The sequence below is a fragment of the Caenorhabditis remanei genome, chromosome X, assembly GCF_010183535.1.
Source record: "Caenorhabditis remanei strain PX506 chromosome X, whole genome shotgun sequence".
Lineage (NCBI taxonomy): Eukaryota > Metazoa > Nematoda > Chromadorea > Rhabditida > Rhabditidae > Caenorhabditis > Caenorhabditis remanei.
This window is the reverse complement of record NC_071333.1, coordinates 20,112,574-20,125,850: the sequence shown is the minus strand read 5'-3', so window position 1 is coordinate 20,125,850 and position 13,277 is coordinate 20,112,574. Positions and strand designations below refer to the sequence as shown.

The window sequence follows — 13,277 nt, the reverse complement described above, 5'->3', positions numbered from 1 at the left end:
ACAATTTTTTAATCATTACTTATCTATGAATTAGTTATCTACATGGTTGAAAAATTTCCGGGCCGGGTATTGTCAAAAATTCGATTTTTTTGCAAAAAAAGTTAAATTTTTGACGAAAATTCCACTTTTTTCGTAGCATCGTCAAAAACGGTGAGCTGTCCTCCACCTCATACATACAGTAAGCCTCTCTCTCCCTCTCTCATTTTGTGTGGTGTTTACGTCAATCATTTTTCTTCTTCTTACCCTTCTTACAGCAGCAATATAGGTGAGAAACAGGGGTACTTGGGTATTTCACAGGCCTATCTATCTGCACCGCAATCGCAAACGAAACGCGTAATGTATTAGCTTTTTGAGTTAATGGTGGAAGAAAGATGAATTGAAACAAGAGTTAGAAATCAAAAGACTCTGCTGTCTGTAGATGAAACCCCCAAACCCCTGTTCTACTCATATTTTTTTCCCGGTTACCTACCTTTTCTGAAAACAGAGAAGATCCAATTTACCAAATGGTTCTGACGAAATGCAGAGATCTTGTTGGTTGGTTGACAGTGGTTTGTTTCTGAAAATTTTAATTTTTAAAGTTGTTATCGCACAATTAGAAAAAGAGAAACATGAGAATAGAAAGTAGTTCGACAGGAATAAAATGTCACAGATCCCCACAAAAGGGAAAAAGGAAGAGTGTAGTGAAAAAACTACACGACACCAATTGAAACAGGAGCAGTGAATCAAAAGGAGGCACATAGAGTTTGTTACTATCGAACACTCTGGTTCACATGTGAACACGTGTTTCACAAGAAAGGGGCGGAGAGTATGTAAAAGCGTATTTCACATTCTATAGGCATACTTGCCAAAGCCCGGAATGGCCCGAAAGCCCGGCTTTAAAAATGAACCAATTTTTTGAATTGTTTTCGAAAATGTGAACTTTTTTGATGACTTTTCAGAATTTCTTCTAAATTCTGAGAGATAATCAAAAATTTGACACTTTCACGGAAAAGTTCAAACTTTTTCGAAAAATCTTAAATCCAAACTGGAATCTGCTCATCCTCTAGGTAAAAATCCCGACAGCCTCTTTCCAACTGTAGTTCTCTCCTCTCCTTTACTGTCTTCGTAAATATTGAGTAGCTTTTAGTACTCCCACGAAGGAATAGAATCAGAAAAAGTAGTCCAAAACAAAAAACCAACTTGTTAATCTTTTTGTTGAGAATGAAGTCCACGGTGTGAACACCTAGAAGTTTGAAACTTTTGAAAATCAAACCCCAAGATACTCTCGGTTGTCCGAAATGTAAACAAAAAAGAAACGAAGAGAGTGCAAAGAAATATACTGAATGGCACCGATGGGAACGATACGAGGTGTCAAAGGGAGGCACATATATTTCCATACCATCGATCACTCTCGGTAGACTGCGAACGCGTGGCACACATTAATACTAACCAGCGGTTAGGTTGGTACCGTGACTATTCTGGTAGGCGAAAAACTCTCCAATGAAAGATTATTAGTATTAATAAGTTGCACAGGGTCTGCGTTTAGTTAAGAACAAGTTCTGAAAATGATTATTTTTGTGAAAATGAAGGAATAGACTAAACAGTGGAGATTTCACAACTGTTGGTTATTTTGGCGGTGAAATGATACTGGCTAGAAATGGAAAAATATTAAACCAGCATGAAGGTTGTTCAATGGCAACCCGTCCGAATGGACATTTTTGTGACTAACTTTTGGAAGAGAGAGTCGTGATTGGAAAGAAGTCTAACAGTAAAAGATGATTAAGAGAGTACAGAGACACAGACAGAAACGGTCATAGCCCGACGGTCACTTTTCAAAAGTAGACGAGCTCGGGGGGAGGTGAGAAGAAGACAGGGGGGAACACTATACATGTCGTCTGTTACCTATCCTGATTGACTTCGGATGACGTAACAGAGGTAGAACGAGAAGCAAGATGTGTGACCTCATCCGAATGACATAATCAAATGGAAATGCAATATATGCAGTACCTTATATCCGTTGTGTGCAGGTGATCCAATGGTTTGAAAAATTGGAGTATAAGAGGCGGTGGTTTGGATATGGGTCAGTTATAACTGATTTTTTTCGTTAATTTAATCGTATTTTCGCAATTGTTTGTTATTTTCCACTTGGTAAACGATACAGGTTAGAAATAAAAAAAGCAGAAGAAAGAAGACGCGCAAAATGATGTGATAGAGAGCCGTGATCCATAAAAACTATGCGAGTGTTTTTCATATTCCCGAAAAATCTATTTCGAATAGCGACGATGACTAATTTTTTGGATTTTACTTTCTTGAGAATGAAAAATAGATTTTTTAAACTGAATTCGTAATGTTTGATGTTTGAAATCCGTGAGAAATATCAAATCAGAACGAAAAGGAGACAAAATGTTTTGGTTGTCCCATTAAGTCATAGAGATCGATGTTTAATAGAAAGAAAAGAAGAGCAAAAAAAGGAAGAGAGCAAAGAATGAAATATTGGAAGTGAAGAGGGAGGGGGGGGGGGGATAGAGGAGGAGTAAATCTAGGAAACCTACTTTATCTTGACAAGTATGAGAAAAATTAATGATTACCGAAAAAATTAAGAGTACAAAGAGTGATTATGAGAGTACAGAGGCACAGACAGAAACGGTCATAGATCGAGAGTCACTTTTCAAAAGTAGACGAGCTCAGGGGAGGTGAAAAGAAGACAGGGGTGACACTATACATGTCGTCTGTTACCTGTCCTGATTGACTTTGGATGACGCAACATATAGAGGTAGAACGAGAAGCAAGATGAATGACCTCAGCAAAATGACATAAACAAATGGAAAGATGATATATACAGGGGTGTATATTCGTTGTGTGCAGGTGATCCAATGATTTGGACATTAAAGTATGAGAGGCGGTGGTTTGTTTTGGAGAGGGGTCAGTTATAACGAATTTTTTCATGATGTTAAACTCGTTGAATGATACGGGCCTGAAACTAAAAAGCCCAGAAAAAAAAGACGCGCAGAATGATATGACAGAGAATCGAAAAGGGAGGCACGGTCATAAAATTGATAACGTGCTGCCGAATATTGTTCGTTGGTGGAGAAGAAAAATTCATAAAAAGAGATGCATAAAAACTATGCAAGTGTTTTTATATTCCCGAAAAATCTATTTCGAATAGCGACGATGACTCATTTTTTGGTTTTGACTTTTTGAGAATAGAAATTGAAGAAAAAACAAAAGAACAGAGAAAAAATTTGAATTCAGAATTTTTGATGTTTGAAATCTTTTGATTTTTCATCATTCAAAACAAGATTTACTCCCTGTCCAATTAAGTCATAAAGATCTATGCAAAATAAAAAAGAGAAAGAAGAGCGAAAACCAAGCAAGAGAGCAATGAACCAAAAATAGAAAAAAAAATTAAGAAAGAAATGATAAAAAGTTGAATTCGTAATGTTTGATGTTTGAAATCCGTGAGAAATATCAAATCAGAACAAAAAAAGAAAAAGGTTATTTTGGGTGTCCCATTATGTCATAGAGATCTATGCAAAATAGAAAGAAAAGAAAAAAGGGGAAGAGAGCAACGAATGAAAAATTGGAAGCGACGAAAACGAGAGAAGGGTGAAGGAGGGAAAGGACAGACGTTCGGCAACGACTGAACACCCGACATAACATGATTCATACGTTGTGAATGTGATATAGAGGAAAGACGATTTTCCAGAGAATTCAAATGTTCTTCCAACTACCGAAGTGTCCGTCTGGTGGTTTCCAGGTGGTCCAATGGTTCTTTGATGATTTAATTCTTACTGATGATGCAATGGGCAATGTTCATTATTTTCCACGAGAGAGAGTAGCAGACACAAGCGTATACCTTTCAGAGTTTGCTTATACATGCCGTCTGTAACCCATCATGATAGACCTCGGATGATGCAACAGAAAGATCTAGAACGAGAGGCATGTGCGACCTCAGTTGAATGGCATAAACAAATGGAAAGACGATATAAACAGGAGTGTATAACCGCTGTGTGCAGGTGATCCAATGATTTAAAAAATTGGAGTATGAGAGGCGGTGGTTTGGAGAGGGGTCAGTTACAACAGATTTTTTCATTAATTTAACTTTAGTCTCACGATTGCTTATCAAGACGCGCAAAATAATATGATAGAGAGTCGAAAAGGGAAGCCCCGTCATAAAAAAGATAATGTGCTGTCGAATACTGTTTGTTGGTAGTCAAGGAAAAAAGATCCATTAAAATTATGCGAATGTTTTTTTATATTCTCAAAAAATCTATTTCGAATAGCGACGTTGACTAATTTTTTGTATTTTACTTTTTTGAGAATCAAAATAGATATAAAATTGAATTCGTAATGTTTGATATTTGAAATCCGTGAGTAATATCAAATCAGAACGAAAAGGAAAAAGGTTATTTCGGCTGCCCCATTATGCCATAGAGATCTATGCAAAACGAAAAGAAGAGAAGAACGAAAAAAAAGGGAAGAGAGCAAAGAATGAAAAATTGGAAGCGACGAAAACGAGAGAAGGGTGAAGGAGGGAAAGGACAGACGTTCGGCAACGACTGAACACCCGAAATTATATGATTCATTCGTTGTGAATGTGATCTGGTGGAAAGTCGATTTTCCAGAGATAATTGGAAAATAATGCCGAAAATTAAGCAGTCTCTTTGAGAGAACCCCTCCCAAGGAACTCCTATATTCAAATGTTCTTTCAACTACCTAGTGTCCGGGTGGTGGTTTCCAGGTGATCCAATGATGTCATTCCTACTAATGATGCAATAAGCAATGTTCATCACTTCCCACGAGAGAGAGTAGCAGAAACAAGCGTATACCTTGCACAGGTGAAGGAACAGGATACTGTAGTTCTTGTGACCCTACTTTTTCTTATGAAACCATCCATCATTATAAGATAGCATTTAAAACTATGGATAACAGTCTTGGCTTATCTAGTTATTTGAAAATACCGAGTCTTCGCATACAAACAAATAAAATTGAGAAGAAAGAAACACGCGTGGAGTTCATATGGACAGCCGCCGCGCAAAAGAGGAAAAAAGGAAAAAAGAAAGAAGAGCTACACACCTGCGATCAGAAAAAGAAGAGAAGTGAAAAAAGACGAGGAAGGCTTTATATAACTTGTGTTTATTCGATTAAAACCGTTTCCCAAAGAAATCATAAACATGAAAAATGCAATGGGAAAATAGAAAAAAGATCATAAAATTCGATAGAAGATTAAATGATTTGAGTGTGTTGAGAATACAAAGTTTATGAAAAACTTCGAATCAGTAATTATCAGACTTAAAAAATTGGACCGGCTCGGCCCGAATTCAAACATGAACTCATTTTTTTGAAATTTGTTTTGAAAGTTATCGAAAATTTAGTGTAATAGTGCTCAACTTATCTTACATATTTGAAAAACTATAAAATTTTTTTTTTAATTTCAAAAAATTTCCGAAAAAAGTTCAAAAATTCAAATTTTTTCATAATATGTTTTAAAACGGGTCAAGAATATTTCTGATTTTAACCGGCCCGGCCCGTATCAAGTCTGGTAATTATAATAAGTTCAAAGAGATCAAAACAACAACAAAAAAACTTTTTCTCCTCTAAAAAAGGATATTCGAATTGCTAGTAGTCATAAAACGAGCCCATTTTAATCCCGTTGTAGTGGTGAGAGCTCAAATGAGAAAAAAGATTTCGCGCAAAAAGAATAGTGGTGTGCTGTTTCCGAGAATGAAATGACGGGGTAAGAGTGAGTGTACACGACGTAAATTATGGGGTGTACTAACGATCAGATTAGGAGTTTTTTAGTTTTTTAGCTTTTTGACATTCAGTGTTTTTTCGAAGTCGTATATCAAACATGCATGTTTATTGAAAAGTGAATTGGTTTTCAAGCAAGGTTAGAAAACATTCAAGAGATACATATCATGTAATTGACAGGAATAGAATTCACTAAAAATTAACAAAAAAGAAAGAAAACCGGGGGAAAAACAGAATAATGTTAAAAACAAGTAATGGAGATTTCGAGAAGAATTTTGAATTTGGATGGGGGAGGAAGTGGGCACATTGGCAGTGATGAAATTCCATAATGAAATAGTGGAAGCAAAGATATCGAGGATAGAAGGATGGCAACAAGTTAAATACATTGGATGTCGTAGGGATTTGGAAACAATACCACGATAATTAAGTTTGAGAAAGTGGGGGCATCACTAATGAGACTATTAAGAAGAAGGAGTTTTGATTCGAATCGACGATGACAAAGGTAAACTAGGTTAAGAATATCGAGACTGTGGGGAAAAGAAGAATAGGATCCTGGAAATTGAATTGAGTGAGTAGCTTTGAAAACTTTTAAAAGTTGATATTTTATGTCACTGGAAAATCTTCTGGTACTATACCCAACATTCTTTATCATTAAAATCAGGTTTGATTCGGTGGTAAGCAGAAGAGTACAGAGTTGTGAAAAACTTATATAGACTGGAACCCTCAATAGCGACTCGTTCGAATCGGGCCCGTAGAGAGAGACAGTTGCGATTAAAGAGACGTAGAAAAGTTAGAGATGATTGAGAGAGTGCAGGAACGACACAAACAGAAACAGTCATAACCCGATGGTCACTTTTCAAAAGGAGACGAGCTCGGAGGGAGTTGAGAAGAAGACTTGGGGAAGGGGGGGGGGGGGGCATTATACATGTCGTCTGTTACCCATCCTGATAGACTTCGGATGATGCAACAGAAAGAGGTAGCACGAGCAGCAACAAGTATGACCTCGGCTAAATTGCATAAACAAATTAAAAAAAGCAAAAGCGGAGTATAAGAAGAGGAGATATTTGGGGAGAGGTCAGTTACTGGGAGATAAGATCAGAATTCTTATCGCTTGAAGAAATTCTCATGGTCGGACTGAATTAGCAAACTTTAAACTATCCTCCTTTTTCCTACAGTAAGTTCCATTCACCTTTTCTATTCACAGGTCTTCCATCTCTTTTTGTTAGGTTTCTGAACTCCCCCCGCTGCCAATAGACATTAAAGAAGATCTGAGATGGCTGGATTTGTATACCAGTAGAGTAAGTGACGCTGTTTATTGTCGTTGACTTATTTCTAAATCGATTTAATAGACGTTTTATTTAACAAAAAAAAACAAAAGGAAGGACACAAAAATTAAGACCACGGTTATTTCTTTGCGTTTTTTTGTTGCGCCTTCGTTGCTTGGTTTTTGACGGCAGCCTTGTTTCCTGCGTTGGCTGGCGCGACGAGATTCTTTGGCTTGGCTGAAAAATGAAAATTATTAGTTCACTTCAAAAACTAGAGAATTCATCTATTAGATCTTTCCCGGTAGGTATTACTATATTTTTACTCATCTTTTTGATGTTTTTCCGGAGCGATTGGCTTTAGAGCCGAACGACGATAACTGCGGGTTTTCCTCACGGCCTGAAATAAATGTTTTTATTTCTAGAGATTTTCAAAACTGGGTGCGCTTTCAACGTGCTCCTTTAGTTAGTATAATGCCTATCACTGAAAAGTGTCCACTTACCATTTTTGACGCTGTTGAGTGACTTCAGAGACAGTGGTAGCGGGATGGAGTCATATCTGAAAAATAAGCTGGTGTGAGTTCATATTTTAGAAAAAATCAACTGAAAATCGAAAGTAAAAACCGATATTATAAGAACAAGTGAATACAATATTCAAAACTGCATAACCTGAGAAGGCATTTTTTATGATCGAAAGATGAATTACTCAAAAAGAAAACGTCTGCTGTTAAATGTCTACTGCTGAGTGCTTCTTGCTCTCACAAAAACGTTCATTTCAAAAAGTAAACAAAGAGAAAGTGAAAATGAAAATCAAAAAATAAGGAGATGAAGAGCAGTATGCAAGGAGAGTAACTCATTCCAATAAACACCACGACTGACCTTTTTAGAGAGAACAGAAACACATATTCATTATGAACAGAGAGACATGTGATTAGAGTGAAGTCTAACAGGATGTGATGAGTGAGAGAGTACAGAGACACAGACAGAAACAGTCTCTTTTAAATAGTAGACGAGCACTGGAGGAGGTGAGAAGAAGACTCGGAGAGAAACGTTACATATGCCATTTGTTCCCCATCCTCGAAAAGTGTGAGAGATAGAGCTGGAACTAGCAACAATACGTGTGACCTCAACTAAATGACATAAACAAATGGACAAACGATATAAGCACATAATACAAAAAAGAAAGTGGGAGTATGAGAAACAGAAATGAGCGGAATTCCGCCTTCCGCTTTCCGCTCTCCGTCGAAAAATGTTTTATTCCGCCTTCCGCTTTCCGCTTTTCGCCAAAATTTTTCCTATTTCCGCCTTCCGCCTTCCGCTGTTTAAAGATTTTTTCCTCAGCTTGAAAAATTTGATCAACTATTCCAATTTACTGATATTTTTGTGGTTTTTTGCAGCGAAGCTATCAGTGTTCATCAAAAAAACAAAAAAAAAAACTCAAACTTAACCATTTTAATGTTTTTTACTACAAAATAAGGCCAAAATCGTATTTTTGAAAGCGACATTGTGTTCCGCCTTCCGCCTTTTGACATTTTTTTCCATTCCGCTTTCCGCCTTCCGCCTTCCGCCATTTCAAAAACCGCATTCCGCTCAACTCTGATGAGAAAGGGAGTTTTTTTCTCAGTTTGAAATAAATCACATAGTTTTGACTGGTGATTTGAGATTGATGGAGTATACCGGCTTGTAAGACGAAAGCGGTCAGTTTTGCAACATTCTTTTCACGATTTTGAAAAATAAGTTCTGTGCTGCTTGGACGGATCAAGTAGTCCTGACGGGGCCATGTCTCTGTACAGAATTGATTTCAAAATGTTTCGTTCATTATGGTGAAATAGACGCAAATTGGTGGGAACTTAGAGAGAGCGATGAAAGAAAAAAAGAGGAAAGAGGATGCAATACATTATGTGCTACCAATTTAGATAATGTACTGTACAAGAAAAAAAGAAGAGTAAACAAAAAGAATTCAAAAAACAATAAGGAGAATTTCCATTTCCATATAAGAAGAGTTTTCAGTAGTTCTTTCGTTGGTTACGTCATTGATTTTGATCAGGAAAAAATAAAAATAAACATTTAGGTTAAACAATAAAATTTGTTATTCGAAGTAATGACAGGGTTAAAATTTCGAATACTGAGTAGACTTTTCTACACATTTTCTTCGATCTTTTTATTTCGAGATGAATTATTCAGCAGACACGGAAATACAAATGGAAGGTGTCATTAGAAAACAAGTTATTTGAGTCATTGTCTGGACTAAAAGGTAAAGTGGGGATTAGAAGCGGAAAAAATCAGACCCGCCACGGATAAGGCCGGGTCTCAGTACAATAATTCCGTTATTTTTTGCAAAAAAAAATGAATTTTTGACTACGCTTTGAAGAATCAATGAAAACTCAAACGTACACAAAATTATTGACTATTTCTGATGAACGTTTCTAAATAGAGCACATTTTTTACTCCGGGCCAACTGGGCCGGACCGGCAGACATCTTCAAGTCTGGAAGAGATCATAATGTTGACAATGAAAAACTGTCTTCTTAGAACGTCCAAGTTTTGCAACTCTGCTTCGAAGAGTACTTTGTTTTCACTTTGTAGCTTCCAACTAGATTTTGACAGTCTCTGGATGTGATCTCAACGTTTTGTTTTCATGCTAAATATTTAAAATCAAATAACACAATTAACAAAAATAATCAAGAGTTCAATTTATCCTGATGGAAAACCCGAAGAGTAGTAGTTTTCTTTCGAAAGATCGGATGAGTGAGATAGAATACCCATGGAACCACACATGTTTCCAAATCATTTCCAAACGGACGAAGCATGATTGCATAGTATGTCAAGTCACCACCAAGCTGTGCAGTTATCTGAAAATAATCATTTCGGTTCGATCAGTTTTTAAAAGTTTTTTTTTACCACAATCATTGAATTCGACAAATACGAGAAAATCATGGAGAATGTGGTGAAAGTAAGAGACACTTCCGCTTTGTATGACCTCTGTGACCTTGCGTGGAGACTCAATGACCTCTTTAGTTGAACTAATTTGACCAAAAGAATCGAGTTGTTAATCAGACAAGCTGACATCCAGAAAATGTTATTGAACAGGAGAAAATAGCTGTTTTTAAGCTAAAATTGATCATTTTCAGAGGTTAAATTCTAAGAAATCTCACCCCATACAAAGATCCTTGAAATCCGAGTATAACTGATCCGAATGGGAATGGACCTCTCGCTTGGACACAGTAGCCTTCAGCTGTGAACATAAAAAATGTACTGAAAAATGGATAGATAAAAATAATAGGAAGAGCAACACGGAGAATGGTTGCATTGATCTGAAAGTTAGATAATTTTTGAAAATGGAAAGCATCAATTGGAAGTGGCTAGACAGACGGACAACAGGAAAGTGAGCATCTAACAAGGGAAATCTTAGGTGAAGCGGCTTTCAAACAATCTATAAATTTGATTATAGGCATTTTTGGTTACGGGAAGTCCATTTCAAATAGCATTGATTTTCTCATTTTTAACGTACGAGGAAAAGAGAACCGCTGGAAAACACATATGGGACCGCGCGGTGACGTGTAGACGGATGATTCGGCATTCTATGTGAAAATGCTAAAATTGAAAAGCTCATAACTCGATTCGCAGAGACATTTTGCCGGTTTTTATGGGAGAAATGGACTTTATGTTGTGGAAAGTACCTATAACCAAATTTATACATCATTTGAAAGCCGCGTCTCCAAAGACTTCCCTTGAAAGATCATCGCATGTCCGAACCTTCACTTGATTTTGGGGATAAGCGAATAGAATTAATCTCATTGTGGAAACTAAAAATGGGAATAACACAGTCGCGTAGTTTACATAATATGTTGTCGTATAGAGTATGATTAGATATCGATTTGGAAGAACACTTGCACACCAACTAGTGAATACTCCACTTGTCATCAGACGTATATAAAAGAAGTCACAAATGAAAAATAGAAGACACTGAAAGTTAATCTGCTTTATGGATGTCTCTTTTTGAATTACAACAACTCACCATGAATTGAGAAATACAGATTGCACTGAACAGGGGGACATTGACATTTCTATCCTTGACTGCGTATAATAACTTTACGAAGATTCGTAGAATTATGATAATCGTGACGGGCATATAGAAGATAGGGATGACGAGAAGAAACATCGGAAGAGTGAAAAAAGAGAACTCATAGTTGATATAAGCTTCATTTTTATGAATACCCGGAAACGGAGTTGGGGACAGAGAAGAATTTGACATTTTTCTTCGGAACAAAATAAAATGAGTCAAGTGGAAGGTATAGACGAAGGAAGCCCGTCGGGACAAAGTTGTAATCTGTCTGTCTATTCGAATATTTAAATTACAGCTTTCAGAATCAGAGTGTGTGTGGGGTGTGTGTGCGGAGGAAGAATTCTGTTGAAATCTCAGTTTATAACTGAAAATTGATTCCCTCTTTTCCTTCAGTATGAACTCAAAAACTTTTCGATTCTTGTCTTCAACAACACAGAATTTATAATTAGAAACACAGATTTGAGTTCAAAGACAAAAGGAGGAAGTATTTGAGAAAAGTTAATTGAGGGGTTTCATATTTCCAAATATCTTGAATTCACAATTTTGAGTGCGCATTGTACTCTTTTTCTACCGTATTCTATTTGCTTCCTGCTACTGATCAATTCTAAAAAATCTTGAAATTGTTGATTTCAAGTGTGCAAGTTAGTTTGAAACCAATAATTACAAATGGCATTTGGGAATATGCTGACAGAAATTATGTGATCAAGTGCACTGAGACACAAATCTATTTTGGAAACGATACGAAATGGGAGAAGTATTTAGATGTTTTCAGTTGTGTATTACTATTTTGATGATGGGTAGAGAGAAGACAAAAATAACATATTTATCAGTGTAACCATGGCATATTAGGGTTCTGCCGCTTTTTGTTTCGTTTTAATATGTCAAAGATATCTAGGTAAAACAACGATAAACATTGGAAAATGATTACCAATTGAAAAAAATGTAGCGAGGAAGCGCTACAAAGCTCAAAGCTCTGGAAGGAGTTTATTCATATTTCAGAAATAGAATGTCAAACTCTCACACTTGGCAACCCGATGAGGACTACGGTAGTTTGAATGATGATTCAAATACTTATATCTCAACATACAAAAAATATTCACAAATAGTTCCAACTGATGAAATACTCTATGACTATTGAATTTTATTTTTCAAGTTTTGTATTTCAAGATGTTCCGCTTCAAACTGACACCTGTTAGTCCTGAATGGTTTTCTATTGCTATTGACAGCCTCAATCAGTAGAGTCAGCAAGAAATAATGGCAGATGTGCCGGTACAGAAAAGACAAACGAGCAAATTTTATTAAATAGGAGCCAAGTGATAAAAATACTGATATCATAATATGTGGAAAATTTTCCCGTTTTCTTTTCAGGTTATGTGTCTGTGATTCCAAGAAATGTTGTCATACCCTGAAGTTTGCTTCAATTTACCCACTGACGTATTATCGTTCAAATGTATTTATGAACTAGTCTTCTTTGCTTTCGGCGGACACGCAGGTGTTTCCCGTGTCTTAAAGTGTTCAACTTGACACCAATGTTGCTTTTTTTGCTTATTTCCTGGGAACATTGTCAGAGCGCAAGAAAAACGCGCCAGTGATACGCCAGAGCATCTTCCTTTGTTACCGTGAGGGCAGTGCATCTCTGCTATTTGATGAAAAGGAAGAAAGTTGTCAAGGGATAAAATGTACTCTGTTTTAGAATCTACATTTCCACAGTTAACACTTTCCCGATCATACCAGCTAATGAGCAAGATAATAAGAAACGGAAGAAAAACGAGTCAATGGTACGCCAGGGCTTAAGTATTTCAAACCTGAGAATAAAAATGAAGTCTGTGCCTAAGAACATATCTGAAATTACCCTAATAAACTTCGTATGTTTTGTCACAACCTTGAATTTGACAATCTTCCACTGTTTTTTTTGTTGACGTGACTCTATTTTTTTTATTCAAGTCACCCAATATTTGTTTGTGATTCATCCACTCCACTTCTGATTCTAAATCCGATACATTTCGAACCCGATCTTAACCTACATTCGTCAGATGGCATATGACGCGGTCATGTGGAATGACAAACAAGAGGATTAGAGAATCGTAGTTTCTGATATATGTGCATTCAACTAAAAAGGATGAAATATACGAAAATTGTTTTGCGTGACGTCTTATAGCTGCATGAAAATTTCCTAGATCAATAGTCAATCCGCGAATTTTCGAATTTGTCCCAACTTGG

At 36.6% G+C, this 13,277-nt stretch overlaps 2 protein-coding genes across 2 annotated transcripts; both read right to left on the bottom strand.

Moving 5' to 3' along the window:
- Window positions 1-9,672: 9,672 nt before the first annotated feature.
- Window positions 9,673-10,236, bottom strand: GCK72_026031 (uncharacterized protein; the record flags this gene model as incomplete). Its single annotated transcript, XM_003102013.2, has 3 exons — window positions 9,673-9,843; window positions 9,893-10,102; window positions 10,147-10,236. The coding sequence occupies 3 exons, from the start codon at window positions 10,234-10,236 to the stop codon at window positions 9,673-9,675; spliced, it is 471 nt and encodes a 156-aa protein (XP_003102061.2).
- Window positions 10,237-10,690: 454 nt separating this feature from the next.
- On the bottom strand, window positions 10,691-11,153 carry GCK72_026030 (uncharacterized protein; the record flags this gene model as incomplete). The annotated part of the gene is made up of 2 exons (XM_053736617.1): window positions 10,691-10,957; window positions 11,010-11,153. The coding sequence occupies 2 exons, from the start codon at window positions 11,151-11,153 to the stop codon at window positions 10,691-10,693; spliced, it is 411 nt and encodes a 136-aa protein (XP_053580183.1).
- Window positions 11,154-13,277: the final 2,124 nt, after the last annotated feature.